At 32.1% G+C, this 19751-nt stretch overlaps 2 protein-coding genes across 33 annotated transcripts in view; one reads left to right on the forward strand and one right to left on the reverse strand.

Annotated features, from left to right (window-relative positions):
* LOC139523959 (piezo-type mechanosensitive ion channel component 2-like) overlaps nt 1-19751 on the reverse strand; it is a 131767-nt gene that overhangs the window by 62957 nt on the left and 49059 nt on the right. For all 31 annotated transcript variants that reach the window (XM_071318449.1, XM_071318447.1, XM_071318444.1 and 28 more), the window contains 5 exons: nt 19302-19450; nt 17593-17739; nt 16937-17043; nt 16150-16301; nt 1935-2108 (listed from right to left, as the gene is read on the reverse strand). In XM_071318449.1, coding sequence (XP_071174550.1) covers nt 1935-2108; nt 16150-16301; nt 16937-17043; nt 17593-17739; nt 19302-19450 — 729 coding nt within the window. The remainder of the gene's footprint in view (nt 1-1934; nt 2109-16149; nt 16302-16936; nt 17044-17592; nt 17740-19301; nt 19451-19751) is intronic.
* On the forward strand, nt 5086-14243 carry LOC139523962 (uncharacterized). 2 transcript variants are annotated; one of them, XM_071318451.1, is made up of 2 exons: nt 5086-5240; nt 12187-14243. In XM_071318451.1, exon 2 carries the CDS (start codon nt 12191-12193, stop codon nt 13880-13882), a length of 1692 nt encoding a protein of 563 aa, XP_071174552.1. In that variant the 5' UTR covers nt 5086-5240; nt 12187-12190; the 3' UTR covers nt 13883-14243. The 2 variants fall into 2 exon arrangements, with proteins under 2 accessions (XP_071174552.1, XP_071174553.1); XM_071318452.1 differs by lacking the exon at nt 5086-5240 and adding an exon at nt 5855-5955 and having other exon boundaries at nt 12187-13992.

Raw genomic sequence — 19751 nt, forward strand, 5'->3', positions numbered from 1 at the left:
AAAAATCTAAATACATATGGTAAGATTCAGCATATTAAACAACAAAGTTTAATTTTCTACCTCGATTAAGACTAACTTAAAAATTGCACTCATAATCAAAAATCTAAGTACATGTTAAAGGGGCACTAGCTGTCAAATTCATGGTCACCGATTTGACCCAAATTCTCATATTTGATTTATAATAATGTAAAACATTTATCCAAACTATCAAAAGTCTAAAATAAACAGTTTACAGAGCATGGGGTAGATAATATATAGGTTCGTTTTGTGTGTATTTTATTCCAGACGCCATTTAATTAACTATTGATTTGACCTTAGATGACCATATAAGCGATGTAAACATAAATAAAGATATGAATAGATTAAACCAACACGTGCAATTGGATTTTTATAGGTCTGTTTGATTTTATTTTATAGATTAAAAATAGATGTTTCTCATTGATTTTAACGGTATAAGAATGATTTTATGTACATCGAATTAGTAATCAAATGATTTACCGTAGTTTCACTTTCATTGTTGACATTCTTTTTTTTTAAATAACCAGTACACGAACAATGCATGCGTTGTCAATCTCTAGCTAGGGGTTAAATTGAAGTTCACATGAATACGGATTTAAAGGGGTCGACTCATTCACTTGCAAGTGAATAACTAATTATCAATGATTCTTAGTGTAATTTGACAAAGTTGAACCTTTTTGGCTGCAAAAAGCGAATTGTTATTTCACTATTTCACTTTCATTATTGATTGAACCGGAAAAAAAATCAAACTTTAAATTTTTTTATATATCTTGTAGCTAGTGCCCCTTTAAGATTCAGAATATCAAATAACCCCAAAATTCAATTTTTTTAAAATCAGACTAAATTTAATTTTGGGACCCTTTGGACCTTAATGTAGACCAATTTGAAAACGGGACCAAATATTAATATTCTAAATACACAGTTAGATTAGACATATCAAGGAACCCCAATATTTCAATTTTTGATAAAATCAAACAAAAAGTTTAATTTTGGACCTTTTTGTCCACTAATTCCTAAACTGTTGGGACCAAAACTCCCAAAATCAATCCCAAACTTCCTTTTGTGGTTATTAACCTTGTGTTTAAATGTCATAGATTTCTATTCACTTATAATAAAGTTATTGTGCGAAAACCAAGAAAAGTGCCTATTTGGGCCCTTTTTAGCCCATAATTCATGAAGCATGTGTTAAAATTTCATAGATTTCTATTAACTTATACTAAAGTTATGGTGCCAAAACCAAGAAAAGTGTTTTTAGGGCCCCTTATTCCTTAACTGTTTGAACCAAAACTACAAAAATCAATCCTAACCTTCCTATGGTGGTCATTAACCTTGTGTTAAAATTTCATAGATTTCTATTAACTTATACTTAAGTTATTGTGTGAAAACCAAGAAAAATGCTTAAGTGCGCCCTTTGTTGGCCCCTAATTCCTGAACTATTGGGACCACAACCCACAAAATCAATCCCAACCTTCCATTAGTGGTATTGAATCCTTCTGTTAAACATTTATAGAGATCCATTCACTAAAACTAAAGTTATTGTCTGGAAACTAAATGTGTCTTCAGACGCAATTTTTTTGTGGTCGTATAAAAAGCACTTCAATTTTGAAACGACATCCCCCCCCTCTAAAGTTAGCTTTAAGAATGCTGATAGGATATTCAACTTTTTTTTCTAATCTTTTTTTTTCAAAATATAAATTGAGCTGACCAAAAACCTGAAAAATGTTTGCACTTGAATAGATTAATATGTTACTTCATAAACTTTTGGCAAAATAAATAGATGCATGCATGCACTCCTGGATGTATAGTAAATATATGTACGAGCTACACACTAGACTGAAAAAGAGTTATCCCACTAAAATATATGACCAGTTTGTTTCAAAAAGCAATGACCGCTCAAATTGTGACTGGAAACTTACAGTACAGTTTGTGATCCAGTAATCTTTCTCCACAAGATTTAGCTGGTAGATGGTCTTTGCCAGCAATACTATGGCAGTCCAGAATTGACAGATGACTGCCATACATGGCCATGCTCCAGTGATTGGAAGGAATATTGCCAGGAAAAATACATATACAGCACTCACAGCAGTCACCTGTAAAAGACAATTAATGTGTTTAGAATAAAAATTGTTACAACATAGGAATATGGAATAACTTTATACTTAACTTTGAAAGCAATAGGGTTAAACAGTTTGATTGCATGCCAAGAGTATTACAAAATCTCATTTGCAAAGAAGGGGAGTATTCTAGAAAGATATCAAAAGGATACCAAATTAAAGCCAAACTGACAATGCCACTGTAAAAAGGAAAAAACAACCAATATAATCAACAGTCTACAAAACACAACATATATACTACTAAAATAACGACGACCAATTTGTAAGTCGAAATGACATAAAAACAATGAATCAAAAAATTTCAACTTTATGTATAACTGATTAGGGCAATGGTCTTGTCCTAAAATTATTTCCACATAATAAGTAAGTTCTGGGTTGAAGCCAATATCAATAGTTATGTCACATGCTGTTTTCCAATTGTTGTTACCTGTTACTTTTTGTAAATCCCCCTCTAAAAGAGAACCTAGAATTCTCCCAGTAGTTGGGTCAAGATCCCTAATGGACCATGAGATGAGGAACTTGGCTGACGTAATTAAAAAAAATATTAGTCCGCCATACAATTGTGGATACTGCGATTTTAAAAATGAATATAAATGAACAATAAGAACTGTTTTATAGAGCTGATGTGATGAGAAAAGAAATATGTAGATTTGACCTTAAATAAATTATTAGAGAGGACAAATTTTTTATTGAATTTTATGATCAGAATTTTGGGATTATTTCATGAGGAGAGTGATATTTTTCTTCCAGGGTCCCGCAATTTGTGAAAAAAGTAATCTCACTTGCCACCCGGAAAATTTAACCAGACATGTATAAATGTATCAGCTTCGATATGAGCCACCATACATATTGAAGTAAACGATATTGACTGAGCAATTGAGGAAAACGTTACCATTTACGCCTATGGAGAATTAATTACAGATGTTGACCCAGTTGTTTTGTCTTTGTAACACTAAAGTACCTTATTAAGTACAAGTCTGTTTTCTTCCACCTTAATATTACTATTAGTTTTGGATAATTAATTAAAACTAGAGGCTCTAAAGAGCCTGGGTTTTTAACCTCGATATATGTGCATATTCAACGAAGGAAACCCTCCAACACTGTAAAAAAGAATAGAACTCATGACAAAAATCTCTGTTTAAATGATGTAGTATTGCCTATCATTTCATTTGTTTGGTTTCTCTATATTCTTTAGTTTTAGCTCAAAACACAAAAAAGGGTTAAAAAATCCTCATTTAAGGGCAATCACATTATAAAAACTAACTTTAACTAACCTCAAAATTTTAATTGTTAGTAGATCCTTACTGATCATTTTAGTGATACTAGTATTTAAGTGTTTATTTGTCTATAATGATTTTTGTCATATAAGGCAAAATGCAAAAATTTAATGGTAACAAGAATGTGTCCACAGTACATGGATGCCCCACTGGCACTGTCATTTTCTATGTATAGTGGACCGTGAAATAGGAACAAATTTTCTAATTTGGCATTAAAATTAGAATAATCTTATCAAAGGGAACATGTATACTAAGTTTCAAGTTGATTGGACTTCTACTTCATCAAAAACTACCTTGACCAAAAACTTTAACCTGAAATTTGCACTATCATTTTCTATGTTCAGTGAACCATAAATTTGGGGTCAAAACTCTAATTTGGCATTACAATTAGAAAGATCATATCATAGGGCACATGTATACTAAGTTTCAAGTTGATTGGACTTCAACTTCATCAAAAGCTACCTTGACCAAAAACTTTAACCTGAAGCGGGACAGACAGACAAGCGAACGGACGCACAGACCAGAAAACATAATGCCCCTCTACTATCGTAGGTGGTATCGTAGGTGGGGCATAAAAATCATCTTTAAAGGACAATAACTTGAGTCTTGTTGATCATTTTTGCATATGAAGTTTCTTTTCTATTATAATTATTTAAATTGTTGCTAAAAGGCAATAACTCTAGGATGGTGTTGAATTGTTGATCTAATATACAGTTTCTTTCGATCAATTACAGTTTTCAAGATAACAGACAATATCGCTTTTTGTCAAGGGCATAACTTTTATATGAAGTTGTTGGACAGTTTTGATGTACTTGAACAATTTGTAGAGCTCATCATTCTGATAATTTTTGCCCTTGCCAGATTTTCCGTGTTTATAATAGTATTCAAATAAATGGACAAAACTTGCATTTTACCGCTATGTTCTATTTTTGGCCATGTCAGCCATCTTGATTCCAAGACAGGGTCATCAGACTCATTTTTAAACTACATAACCCAAAGATGATTGTGGCTAAGTTTAATTAATTTGGTCCGCAGCTTCAGAGGACAAGATTTTTGTAAAAATTAACAGAGTGATGACTGATGACAACAGAAAACTGATACCAAGTGATGAGAAAAGCTCACTTGGCCTATTGGGTCAGGTGAGCTAAAAATTATATTAAGTTTGTAATAAGTTTATTGTAGTAAGAAAGCAAAGACAATTCCAAATGCAAAGATTTTGAAATCATTGCAATACAAATACTAAAAATCCAGGCTAAAAATAAGGCATAGGTACTTTAAAGAATTTACAGACCTAAGATATTATGGATGTGTTCCAGTAGAAAAATAAAACCAGTGACATTGTGCATGTATAGTGTTTGTTTATTATTTAAACTGTGCATTTGATCTGCAGTTATATAGTTCTATAGATGTATAGATTAAATAGAAATACTTAATACAACCATAATTTTTTTTTCAATGATATAACTGCATGGACAGGAGGTTTTTGTCTAAATTATCTATAGACTATTTATTTAAATTACCTTTATTTTATTTTATCAATCCTTTTGAAATTTCTCTTCCAAAATCAACGTTTTAGAGCAATTTGTTCAATTCTTAAATTGCATTTTTACATTGGTATATGGGGGCTGAAGTGAAACAGAATTTCTAAAGAGGTAAATCAATACTTATTTTTCTGAACAGGTAAATCACTCACAAAAAATAAAAGTGTGCACAATTATTCAAGGTTATAAAAGCAATAGGGTCTTCCTGATGACAAGCAGGATTTTGGAGAATTTTATGAAAGGATATTATGGATTAAATATGATGCAGTTATAATTTCTGAATTATAAAGGTAATTTTGTTGTAGCAAAAGTCATTATTTGTAACTACTGCGCAATTATTTTTAAAGGTATTGAAGATTTTTCTAGGTCTATTTTTTTATGTTATATGTGTGTAAATCATTGTCTTACCTGTTTCAAGATTTTTTTTTATTCAAATGCGTTGAAATATTAAATTGAAAGAGGATATTTAAGCTTATTTAAATGAAAATTGGACCTGAAAAACTGAATGCTCAAAGGAAGATATTATTTCTTTTATTCTGATTTTATTAATGTTTGCAACAAAACTTATATTCTTTTGGTGTAACCCCCCCCCCCCCCCCCCCCCCTTATTAACTGTAGTTCACCTTGAAGTGGAATTAACTTACTTATTTTAGATATAATGTGTCCAGTGAACTGTTGAATGAATAAGAAACATATCTGATTCTGATAGTTATTGTTCAACTACAATTAATATCGTATAAAATCATGTTGAAAGTCTAGCATTCATTTGTATTTAATTTTAATTTTAGTCATGAAGAATATCTTTTTTGTGACTAGAGGGTTATACATAAGATGATACATCATAATTTTATACATAATAAGTTCATTCATACTTCCAGAATAATTGTAACCATGAAACAACGTATTATACGATAGTGACAATAAGACAGATAAAAGAAGTATGTTCTTGTTTATATACATCTAACCGGAATGTGTGCATCCCAATAGCCCAGTAAACTTCATATGGTAATGCATGTCTTCTTTTTTTCTATTTATATTACAGTGACTTGACTGTAAGTGTTGCTATCCACCAATTGCAATTCATTCAAAATTTTGACCAAATTGCAATTTGTTTTATTAAATCAAATTGTTCAATTGGTCAGAAATTTGAACCAACTGCTGTAGAAAACCACAGTCAAGTCCTGAAAGTGCAAGGTGATAAAATAAAACATACTTACAATCCTATAAGACTTTAACTCCACTTTAATGATGGTATTACTAAATCAGTCTATCAATCTGTATAGTTATATTATAGCCATTACCATACTAAAGGTGAACTGTTTTATTTTTAATTGCTATAAAAATGTCCAAACTAAGCCTTTATATAGTTTTTCTTTCGAAAAGTATTCTATATTCATAAGAATCACACATTATGTGAATAAAAACATTTCATGTTCAGTTAAATATTTGTGAAATTGCAATATGTTTGTAGGAAGGGGAGATAATCTTTTTTTGGTTTCAAAAAGTCTTTCTTCAAAAGAATAGTATTTTAGGTTATCTCCCAAAGGAAACTGATCAATAGCATATTGTTATTTCACACATATTTTACTGAATATATGATGTATTATTTTAAATAATATATGATTCTTATAAATATAAAATCCTGTTCGAAAGAAAAACTATATAAAAGTTTAGTTTGGACATTTTTATAGCAATTCAAAATAAAACATTTTACCTTTAGTATGGTAATGGCTATAATATAACTATACAGATTGATAGACAAATTTAGTAATAACATCATTAATGTGGAGTTAAAGTCTTATAGGATTGTAAGTATATTTTATTTTATCACCTTGCACTTTCACATTTTGACTGAACAATTTGTTCAATATTCTGACCAGTTGAACAATTTGATTTTATAAAACAAATTGCAATTTGGTCAAAATTTTGAATGAGTTGCAATTGGCGGATAGCAACACTAACAGTCAAGTCACTGTAACGTATTTAAAAATAACATGATCAGTAAGTCATCCCAATGAATAATTAGATGGCCTATAGTCTAAACTACCCACAAAATGCTGACACATTAAAATGAGTCAATGCATTGTTAATTGTTTCTATTGGGCTTTTTTATAATTTGAATATATATGCTTAATTATATATTATTAGTTACATAGTGTGCTAGTGACTTAATACGGTATATATGGGGTCAGTAAATTCCATATGGGGTGAGAGCGAAGCTCGAGTCCCTATATGAAATTTACTGACCCCATATATACCTTATTAAGTCACTAGCACACTATGTAACGAATTTATCTTACTGACTATCTTTACATGTGAAAGGACAAGGTATGATAAGAGGCGTTTTTGGCCCCCTTCCCAAATAAGTTTATATATACATGATTGATAGCCTTAGTATAGAAAATATTCAAAACTATGATTTTTTTATGTTCCGGTGAAAGGAAGGTTGCCTAGCAACGGTTTAAATAAATAGCCAAATTATCACATCTGCATTGCTTTCTCATTACACAATAGCATAATTCAAAATAATATTGTTTGTTTAACACTAACTTGAGTTTGCAAATAAAAAGTCACTTCAATTTCAGTTTTAAAAATGCTTAGCAACAACCTAGCAACAAATATTTTGCCTAGCAACGGTTCAAAATTTGTAATTTTGGCCATATAAGGTATAAACATAGCAATATTTAAAGATTTAGCTACTGTAAATGATTTTTCTTTCATATATATGATGTCTGAGTCATCATTATTTTTTTTTAAAGAAAATGAAATTGACCATAGCAACCTAAAAGTTGCTTAGCAACAGCCGAAAAAGATAGAAATTAAATTGAACTACAAAAATTTTTTAATTTAATTTTTAATTGTACAAATTAGAGTAAATCAGGTTAGTAAGATTGGTTAATACATGCATGAATAACTAGCAGTAAGAACTGAAAGCAAGTCAATTGTTTAGCATGCTGATAAAAAGATTAGCAACCGAAATAGTGCTTAGCAACAGTTCAATAATGTTTTTTTTTTTTTTGTAAACCGAAGTAGGTTTTTGGCATCATTATTATATCTTGCTGATGTAAATATTTAATCGTCTGCTGTTACCAAAAACAGGGTTGAGATCTAAAAAAAAATGTTTAACCCCGCCGCATTTTTGCGCATGTACCAAGTCAGGAGCCTCTGACCTTTGTTAGTGTTGTGTGATTTTTAAGTTTTTTTTAAGTTTCTTGTGTATAATTCAGAGTTTAGTATGACTTCAATTATTACTGAACTAGTATACATATTTGTTTGGGGGCCAGCTGAAATATGCCTCAGGGTGCGGAAATTTCTCGCAGCATTGAAGACCCATTGGTGGCCTTCGGTTGCTGTCTGCTCTTTGGTTGGGTTGTTGTCTCTTTGACACATTCCCCATTTCATTCTCAATTTTAGTATTAAATGTAAGATAGCTATCAAGGAAATGGTCGGTTTAAAAAAAAAAGGATAAATACAAATCATATTGTCACATAATAATTAGTAAGTATAAACATTAACAAGTTAATAGGTAAAATAAACAAGAATGTGTCCCCAGTATAGTATACCGTGAAAATTGGGCAACACTGGTCTCTAATTTGGCATTAGAATTAGAAATATTATCTCATAGGGAACATGTGTACTAAATTTCAAGTTGATGGAACTTCAACTTCATCAAAAACTACCTCGACCAAAAACTTTAACATGAAGCGGGACAGATGGACGAACGGACGGGCGGACGGATTCAAACGAACGAACAGACGGACGCATAGACCAGAAAACATAATGCCCATAACTGGAGCATAAAAACTTTAAGTTATATAAGAAGTGGCACACTTATAATTCATAAATAATAGTTGAAGTTATGAATATAGCATTTCACAATTACATGATGATTACCGGTACATTAAAAAACGCAAATGGATTAAAACTACTATTAAAGATTCAGTATCAGATCTATACAGTATGTATAGCAAATATGCATAGCCTGTACGATGTCATTGTTTGTCACTTAAAGAATCGTACACTGTGAACTTTTTAACACTTAACACTATATTTTAAAGACTGAAATGCTGAAAACAAAGTTCAAAGTTTTCGACGAGGTCAGGGTTTAAGATGTTAAAAACTCATTAAGATATGTAGACGAAAGAGGCATGAACATCTTCAAGCTTCTCTAAAAATTCTTTATTTCTACGATATATATCCTGAAATTAGCACATTGATCGCCGGTGTATAGTTTCATGTGCAATCATACCACATCTCCTAGTCTTATCCAAAATGTTATGCTTTTTTTTTAATGAAACAGTTGTTGGTAAGTAGTATTTCATGAAACCCCAAAACATTCGAATTTGATTAGAAACGTAGACATACTTTATTAAAGGGTCTCGGTGGCCGAAAGGTCTAAGAAGTTACTTCTGTAATCACTAGCCAGTAAACACTGATGTTGTGAGTTAGATTCCCGCTCGTGCAGGTGCACTCGTTTTCAACCTTGATTTCTCCTTTCAATGTTGATCTATTTATTATTTTCATTCTGAATGTCTTCACTTGCAGGACTGAATGTCCAGCCAGAAGGTTTCAACTTTCAAGATTTACAGCCGATTTCATTGAGTGTGAAGCCAAAGGTAAAACCTTTGGTAAGCTTGCTTGTTAGCTGAACCGTAAAGTCAATATTATGTAAGGTTTACTACCCTCCTTTCGAATTTGAAGTAGCACAGACCATCATACAGATAGATTGGTAATCTGCTGGACTAGTTTATTCTTAAGGAGGGGTAGATAACCTGACCTAACAATGACTTTATGGTTCATCTAACAAACAAGTTAACTATTTTTCTGTAGATGGTTAAATAGAAAACTTCAAAGTGCAAAATATAACGTAACGGTACCCAAATTGCACCTATTTAGCAAAAGTAGCAGCGAAAATCTTACAAGATTTCATAGAGACTAAACAATTTGTATTTTTATGATTTGATACTAAGCACATCTTTCAATATAGGTAAAACTATTTAAATATGCACAAAACGTTCACAGTATTTATCAACAGATGAAGTATTTACTGAAAAAGCAAAATGTACTGAAACGTCGCCATGCGACGTCATCAAAACGTCATCTTTTTAAAATGAGCAAATACAATATTTTACAAGTATCCATTTAAAAAATAATGAAGAGTAAGCATGGACTAATATCCAATTGTTCAAAATATTTGAAGAAATTAAACAAAAGCTCTGTTATTAAACTTTTGACGATGTGAATTTAGGCATGGATGCAATTTGGGTACTCCTCATTTCAGAATCATTGATGGTTTGGAGGTCAGTTTAGACCAATTTTTCTATGATTCCATATGGAATAAAAATCAAATTGGTGTACCTTTATAATAAAAAAGGATACGGCTACAAAATAAACACAGAATGGACATTTTTGTCTTTATCATAAAAAAATGTAGATGAAAAAACTGTCAAAATAGGTGCAATTTGGGTACCGTCACGTTATACGTTTTGATGAAATGATTTTCCTCAGACTACAAAAAGAGTTTGAATATATTGAGAATTTATTATAAAATTCATTAGTAAGAATTCGTTGAATATTTGAAAATTATAATGAATAAAAATGGATTCACCATATTTCAAGGGACACAACTCTGTATTTGGCAGCACAGTGTTAGACTATTTTGATCATTATGGGTCTAATTTCACGTACAACATATTTCTTTAAGAGAGTGACAATGTCTTGATGACTGGATACGCCATAAAACAATCCGTACGTGATATTCTGATCAATTATGGATCCCGGAATGATTTCGTACCAGTGCCGTTCACTGTGACGTATTATAATGACTTGTCAAAATATGTAAACAATCGGATTATTTTTCAAATTTTAAGACATGAGCGCCAACGTAGACCACCATGATATTTTATTATGTGAAAGATACATAAGAGTACAGTTGATGGTTGAAAATTTCAAGATGGTCTACGTTGGCGCGGATGTCAAATTTTGTCTCCGAACATGACGAAATTGTAGATTTTTTTACACTTTTCGTCGTTTAGGGCTTTTCAAGGTCTCAGTTTGAACATATTTGAGTACATAACACCTTAAAATAAGGTTCTACATGGACGATCAGATACTGCAGTTCATTACACAGGAGTGATGGGTTTCAACTTCAAAGTTTAAAAATTCTGGAAAAAGGGGGGCCAGAAACGGCCCTTATCATACCTTGTCCTTTAGACTAATGACCTATCAAAATGAGCAAGACTTTGATACTGTTAGCATTATGAAACTAGCTACTTCTATTGATCCTACAAAAACAGATGCCAACAATAACAACTTGTAAGGTTTAAATGTGTTTTATGAATTGATTTCCATCTTAATCATCAATTTCTTCGTCTGTTGAAACCTTTTAGATTTTTGCTCAGTACCGTTTTGTTTTTATAAAGGGAAGTAACACCACTACTAACCGTGTATGAAATAAGCCCCGCCTCCCTTTTACCTAATATGGAGTATAAAGGGACGTAACACCACTACTAACCGTGTATGAAATAAGCCCCGCCTCCCTACTAACCTAATATCAAATACACACCGTCTCCACGAGGACGCTTTTAACCAATCATATTCCTACAAATGTATAGGAGGTAAGATAAAAGAAATGTAGGAGTATGAGTGACAATGAGACAACTCTCCATTCAAGTCACAGTTTAAAAAGTAAACCATTAAGTATGTTATTAATAGAATAAGAATTTCGGTCAAATTCGTGAACAAGAAACATCTTATCCTTATGTTGAATAATTTGTATGGAAGAAGATAAATGTTGAGTTTCATCAACTCTTAAAAGCAATTAATCTCAATACATTATCCCTACTTTCATGTAGAGTAAAAAGGTGTATTGTGGTAGTTCATGACGAGAAATTGTCTAATTTTGAAAATTTAAAATATTGAAGATAAGTTCTGCATCTGTTGATAAACTCGCAATGTAAACATTAATGTACTAATAAATACAGAAATACAGAACCGATAAACATTTTCTACTTGGTGTTTTGGTGCTGATTCCTATGTTATGATATTTCTTCACTCAAAACAATTAAATTATAATATTTAAAGCGAGAGGCTTTTTAATTGATTATAATTCAACTGTTGAGAGATTTTGGTAATACACCAGTCAAGAAATGTGAAGATAACACAAACATTATAGAATAAGGCATTCAAAATTATTGCATTTATAATAAAACCAAATGATATTTTTAACTGTTTTAGATTGATGGCATTTTCAACTGAAAGTATAGTGCAAACTACAGCACTATGCCAACTTTGTGAAATAGAACCTAAAATAAAGTGGAAATGTAGAGAATGCAATCTGTTGATGTGCCAAAGATGTAAGGACAAAGTTCATCCTAAATTTCCATCTGCTAGTAATCATGATGTCATTAATATAAAGGACATTGGGAAAGATGAAGATGATAAAGAAGCAGAACTGGTTTTTACAAATCTGAAATGTAAACTGCATTCAAATCAAAACTGCTGTCTTTTTTGTAATACCTGTCACGAAATTGTTTGTCCCACTTGCTATACCAAGAGCCATAAAGTGCATGATTTGATAGAAGTTAAAGAAGGTTATTATAAAATAGTTGACAAACTAAAAGATGTTGATAAAACAATTGACAAACAGTTTAACAATTCCAGCATTAATCAAGAAAAACTTAATGTAGCCAAGTCGGTAGGGCCAAAATATTATGCAAGGTCAACCAAAGAAATTGAAAGTCAAGAAATGGAATTGCTAAAAGCCATTAAAACATATAAGGACAAACTTTTGACTGACCTAAGACAAACGTCCAGCAGTCTTTTCCTATCTTTTGAAGCAGAAAGCAAACAAATAGAAAGAACAAGAGACAGACTTATGGAACAAAAGAAAAAGGTCAATGAGATTTTTCAGTCAAAAGATATCCTAGAAATATTTGCTGCATCAAAAGATTTGGAAAATATATCAGTACCAAAAGTTAAATTAATAAATAACTTTGACTGTCCTTTGACATTCATCAGGGGAGAAATAAAATACCTTCCTAAAGTGTTTGGATCAATTGAAGAAAGTAATGTGAAACCAAACCTAAACCATAAGGTTAAACCACTTCTCATAAATTCTGATTTTCTCTCAGATTTGAAAAATTTCAAAATGATGGCACTTCCTGATGGTACCTTGCTGGTTTATGACTTACAAAAAATTCTAAACCTTGAAATAACAACGAAACCTGTATCTATTATATCCACCATTAAACCTGGAAGCTACTGCATGGCAGTAAATTCTTCTGGAGATATTCTGCTGGCTAATGGTTCTCCAAAACTAAAACTTTTTTGCAAGGATACCAAACAAATTTTACCAACAGGTTTTGACATTTCTTCAATTGCTATAACAGCTTTGCATGTATCACAAAATAATGACATTCTAGTAGCAGGTATTTCCCATGAGGCACCAAAACTTGTTGTCCTGAATCAGACGGCAGAAGTAAAGAAAGAATACCAGTTTGACAATATAAATAAGAAACCACTGTTTACAAAAGTGACCTGTATCACAAGTAATCATAAAAATAGCATTGCCATTGTAGATATAACTTGTAAAAGTGGCTATGGACACGTTCATGTAATAAGTCAAGACAGCAACACTGACACTGTTTACAAAGGGAATTCTTATTTGAAAGTTCAAGGGAGTGAATTTAAACCATGTGATATAGTTAGCACAGCCTTAGATAACTTTGTAGTATTAGATAAGGACAATAAGTCTTTACATATACTTAACAATGAGGGTCAGGTAATCATAGCCTTTTTTACTAACCAGTTGATCACTGAAAGTCCTGATGCTATATGTATTAGTGGCAATAGTCACTTATACATTGCATGTCATGCTATTGAAACCCACCATAAGACATCAGTATACACTGTAGACTTTTCTCGATGGTAATGTTATAAGAAGGGGTGGAGGGGGGCACTGACTGCCTTAAGAGGGGGCCTGCTCCAGTCATGATTCAGTGAATCCCTATGTAATCAACCAAATTCCCCCTCACCACTACCCCCTGGATCTGCCTATGATTTGGCAATTGAATTTACTTTAATTCTAATAAATTTAACAAAGTCCTTTTGTTGGGTAGAATTTGAACAAAGACTTTCCCAATATATAACTTTGTGCAATTTTTTTCCTTCAAAGACATGTGATTGATTATTAGAACAGAAGCAAATTACAACTTTTAATCTTGTCTTGGTTTAACATAACTATATGGACCAATCCAATAACAACCATTTGATGTGTAAATGCAAACATCCTATCATTTCTATCTGAAACTAATGAATTACAAAGACTTTTTTTATGGAATGTCATTGTGTTGTCTTTGTATATATTACATGAATTGATTAAAAGAGGGGCCAAAGATACCAGAGGGACAGTCAAACTCGTAGATCGGAAATAAACTGACAACGCCATGGCAAAAAATGAAAAAGACAAACAGATAAATAATAGTACACATGACACAACATAGAAAACTAAAGATTAAACACCAATGCCTGAATCATGCCAACAACTGGTTTTAGAATAAATGTGTATTTCAAATAAAAATGAAAAGTTAATTTGGAAATAAAAATGGATTCTTTTATTTTCATGGGTACCAATCTTCCTAGATTTAGGAAAAAATCATATCGTCGTGTCATTTGTTTTTTGTATGTCACATGTTTTCGTATCATCCCTATTTCATAGGTTTTGATTGCACACGTGTATATTATGGCGGGTTTTTCGGTTCCTATATTTGAAACAACAACACTACAACTTGACAAATTTAAAACATATTCAAAGTCGCTTTAAAAGACAGTAGAAAAAATTTAATAAAACTGACCAGATAAGCTATTTTTATTTAATGCCAAAAATATGACTCACGAGAATAGTTGTTGACAAAAATTCTGAAGGGTTACATGAAGTACAGATATGTCATTTGCCTGTCAGACATCGGATCTTCAAGACATGTGAATGTCATGTTCTTTTTTTGTCGTTTATAGTACAAACCAGTGAGTTAAAATTAACAGGGTTCTTATATAAAATGGTTGTTCAAACTCCATTCCTTCAATATTCTATTGACAATTTTTTTTATATACATCCTTAATACATAAAGATGAGAACAGTCTTAGCTTTTTACATTGAATCACAAAATATGAAAACTGCATTTTACATTCAAAACAGTAATGTCTTTTGTAAAAAGTGAGTGCCAACTTGAAAAAATATCACAATGTTTAAATTTCAGCACATGAAACATCAACAAAAAACATTTCACAAGTTAGTTTTAGAACTGAAAAGAATTAAAAAACTTTTTTTATGATTCAATTAAGTACCAGAACCACAACTTTAGAAAATACTCATTTCCGGATATTATAGTCATTGCCTGTACAGATCAAATTTTTACTTCATACGAAAACATATAACGCTGTTTTTTTGACATACGAAAATCGCAAAATAATCGGAAACAGTAAAAAATCGTCGTGAGCCTTGATAAAAAAAGCAAAATACCTAAAATCATTAGACAGAACAAGCTTGTAAAATTTGAGTACACAAATGAATAAAAACTTAACAGTGAAAACCGTAAGAAATGAAAATTGTTATTAGTACGAAAACACATCACACGATAATAGTTTCTTAAATATTTGATTTCTTGGTTTTACAAAATTCTGCATACAAAATGAAAATAAGGAGATGAGGTATGAATGCCAATGAGACAACTATCCACCAAATTTCAAATAGAGTGAATGTAAGCAATACAGGCCTATGAATATAAAAAAAATGTAATTCTGTGAATATTTCAATCAGTGCTTTATTTGTTCCTACAAAATTTAAAAACAAGAATGTGTCCTCAGTACACGAATGCCCCACTCGCACTATCATTTTCCATGTTCAGTGGACCCTGAAATTGGGGTAAAAACTCTAATTTGGCATTAAAATTAGAAAGATCATATCATAGGGGAATGTGTACTAAGTTTGAAGTCGATTGGACTTAAACTTCATCAAAAACTACCTTGACCAAAAACTTTAACCTGAAGCGGGACAGACGGACGGACGAACGAACGGACGCACAGACCAGAAAACATAATGCCCCTCTACTATCGTAGGTGGGGCATAACGTAGGTGGGGCATAAAAATTGTATTCCACAAATAATAACGAATCTTTGAACATTTTGTGTACTGTCACTAACCTCATGAACTGCCACCATAATGATGACAAAGACCACAATTTTAAAGATGTGAATCTCCATCAGTCTCCAGAAAATTTCAGACAATATCTTCCACCAATCACTACACAACTGCCATAGTTTGTTCCAGCATTCTGTTAGCTTCCTTCTCCATCCTAAAATCAGAAGATATTGGAAATTAAATATCAGTGCTTGTCAGGTAAAAGTCTTCAAATTATTAATGATTGAAATTTGGTGTTCCAGCACTATTGGGAATTTTGTGGCAGTCAGTTTTAATTGGCGGAAGAAGCAGGAAGGTACTATTGACCTTCAGAAGAAAAACAGGAAATACTCATCAATTAAGATTGGAGTAAAACTCACCCTTCATGTGCAGGATTCGAAATCACATCTTCAGTGTTGACAATTTAGTGGAACATTAGTTTAACTAGGAGATACTCAGCCACTCCTAAATACTATCATTTGAAAGGTATCAATTTTCCCAAAACTGAAGAATTCAATACTAATCATGGGCTAGTTTTTACCAGATTCCCATGTGCTATCACCAAATTTGAATTGAACAAGATGAGCCCTGATGATACCCTGTTTTGAGAACTTTTGACGGATCACATATCATTGTCCATAGGCAGATCCAAGGGACCCACCCTCCCCCTTTTGTAGAAATAATTTAGATGATTATATAGGAAATCACAGAAGCATGACTGGAACAGGCCCCCTCTTAGGGCAGACAGTGGACCCCCCTTTATGAAAATTTCTGTATCTGCCACTGTTGTCAGAGTAGATTATAACTTACTTTTTGTCTTGGTAATGACCACATGGTCTGTATCAGTTGTAGTACCTCCTTCTGTTTCAGAGATTGCTGGACCAGGAGGTTGAGTGTCTACTTCTTCTGAATCTTTCCTACAATAAAGACAGTCATTTTGTCAAAAAAATTGAAGCAATATGTCATATACTATTTCAAATAAATGATTGTTAGCATGGCATTGGTAACTTACAAAGAATGTTTGGTAGTTTCTTTTATTGTTATTCCAATTGTGATATTGTTATTATGGTCAAATCACTTATGTTTCATTATGAATTTTAATCAACAAATTAAGTAAATTAAAGAGATGAAATTTCAAAATCAAGATCTTTCTAGAAAATATTTGTTTAAGCCTATGCAAAAACCTTGTTGCTTTGTCAGTAAGGTTCAAAACAATGTATTTCGAACCAATTTTGTTTCAAAACCTTCACGTTGATGTAAAACCAATAAAATAACCAATTGTCTCTAGACTAGAGAATAGAAAAGGGGAATGTGTCAAAAAGACAAAAAACATACCAAAGAGCAGAAAACAGCCCAAGCCTAAAATAAAAGTTTGATAAGATAAGTGTCAATTTAGGAAAATTTTACATCTACATTTTCCCACTGGACTTTCAATTTTATGTCATTTAAGATAACAACTGACTTACGAATATCTGTTTAAGTCACTGATTGTAAGGAATTCCTTGTGGAAATAATGGACCTGCAATATGATCACAATCAGAAAACTTGTTGGTGTCAGCAGCTTTACAAACAGAGTGGCTGTGTTAAACTGTTCTAATCCTATATCTTTCAGCCTGCAAACATAAACTAGAGGCTCTAAAGAGCCTGTGTCGCTCACCTTGGTCTATGTGCATATTAAACAAAGGACACAAATGGATTCATGACAAAATTGTATTTTGGTGATGGTGATGTGTTTGAAGTTCTTTCTTTACTGAACGATTTTGCTTCTTACAATTATATCTATAATGAACTTTGCCCATTAGTAACAGAGAACTATATTTGGTAAAAATTTACATAAATTTACCAAATTAATGAAAATTGTTAAAAATTGACTATAAAGGGCAATAACTCCTTAAGGGGTCAACTGACCATTTTGGTCATGTTGACTTATTTGTAGATCTTACTTTGCTGAACATTATTGCTGTTTACAATTTATCTCTATCTATAATAATATTCAAGATAATAACCAAAAACAGCAAAATTTCCTCAAAATTACCAACTCAGGGGCAGCAACCCAACAACCGATTGACCGATTCATCTGAAAATTTCAGGGCAGATAGATCTTGACCTGATAAACATTTTTATTCCATGTCAGATTTCCTCAAAATGCTTTGGTTTTTGAGTTATAAGCCAAAAACTGCATTTTACCCCTATGTTCTATTTTTAGCGGTGGCGGCCATCTTGGTTGGTTGACCAGGTCATGCCACACATTTTTTAAACTAGATACCCCAAAGATGATTGTGGCCAAGTTTGGATTAATTTGGCCCAGTAGTTTCAGAGGAGAAGATTTTTGTAAAAGATTACTTTAATTTACGAAAAATGGTTAAAAATTGACTATAAAGGGCAATAACTCCTAAACGGGTCAACTGACCATTTTGGTCATGTTGACTTATTTGTAGATCTTACTTTGCTGAACATTATTGCTGTTTACAGTTTACCTCTATCTATAATAATATTCAAGATAATAACCAAAAACAGCAAAATTTCCTCAAAATTACCAATTCAGGGGCAGCAACCCAACAACCGATTGACCGATTCATCTGAAAATTTCAGGGCAGATAGATCTTGACCTGATAAACATTTTTACCCCATGTCAGATTTGCTCTAAATGCTTTGGTTTTTGAGTTATAAGCCAAAAACTGCATTTTACCCCTATGTTCTATTTTTAGCCGTGGCGGCCATCTTGGTTGGTTGACCGGGTCACGCCACACATTTTTTAAACTAGATACCCCAATGATGATTGTGGCCAAGTTTGGTTTGATTTGGCCCAGTAGTTTCAGAGGAGAAGATTTTTGTAAAAGTTAACGACGACGGACGACGACGGACGACGACGACGGACGCCGGACGCAAAGTGATGGGAATAGCTCACTTGGCCCTTCGGGCCAGGTGAGCTAAAAAGATGGAATCCTTCAAATGTTTATTCCTGGTACATGAGATTCTAAATTTAATAAAAGAATTCCCTAAATATATCAGTATTCAATACCATAAAAAGATATACCATTTGATTAAATTTTTTATAATTGTCTCATGTCTTAGGCAAAAATAAATCTGAAAATATTATGCTTGCATACTTAAACTGTCATAGTAAAATAGCAGGGTTTTGCTTATCCTTTTTTTTTTCCTAAATATAACTCACACTTCATCTGACAGATGTGTTCCATTTTTCCAGTACATTGGAAAGTCACTGAACTGATAGGTATACAAGATAATCAAAACAGCCATAGAATAGATGATTACTATCCACCAGAATAAAAACATGGTGAGCCGCCATAGCCTGTAACTCAACTGTATAAAGAAAATCATTGTTTAAAAATATTCTGGTTAAAATAGATACTAAATGACTCTGTTAAATGTATGTTATACATTATACTAAATTTTGATTTACATTTTTACTATCTTGACCAAATAAGTACTTAGTAGACATGTTTTTCCAAGAGTTTAAGCAAAATTTTTACAATAAATTTAACTTCTGATTATGCATAAATCATTTTTACAAGGGATCTATATCTGAATGCAGACCCAATTCATCATTTAATTTGAGAAATGATAGATTCTTGCACCTTGCACAAGTTTTATAATTTTTTTG

Source organism: Mytilus edulis, chromosome 5 (assembly GCF_963676685.1).
Source record: "Mytilus edulis chromosome 5, xbMytEdul2.2, whole genome shotgun sequence".
NCBI lineage: Eukaryota > Metazoa > Mollusca > Bivalvia > Mytilida > Mytilidae > Mytilus > Mytilus edulis.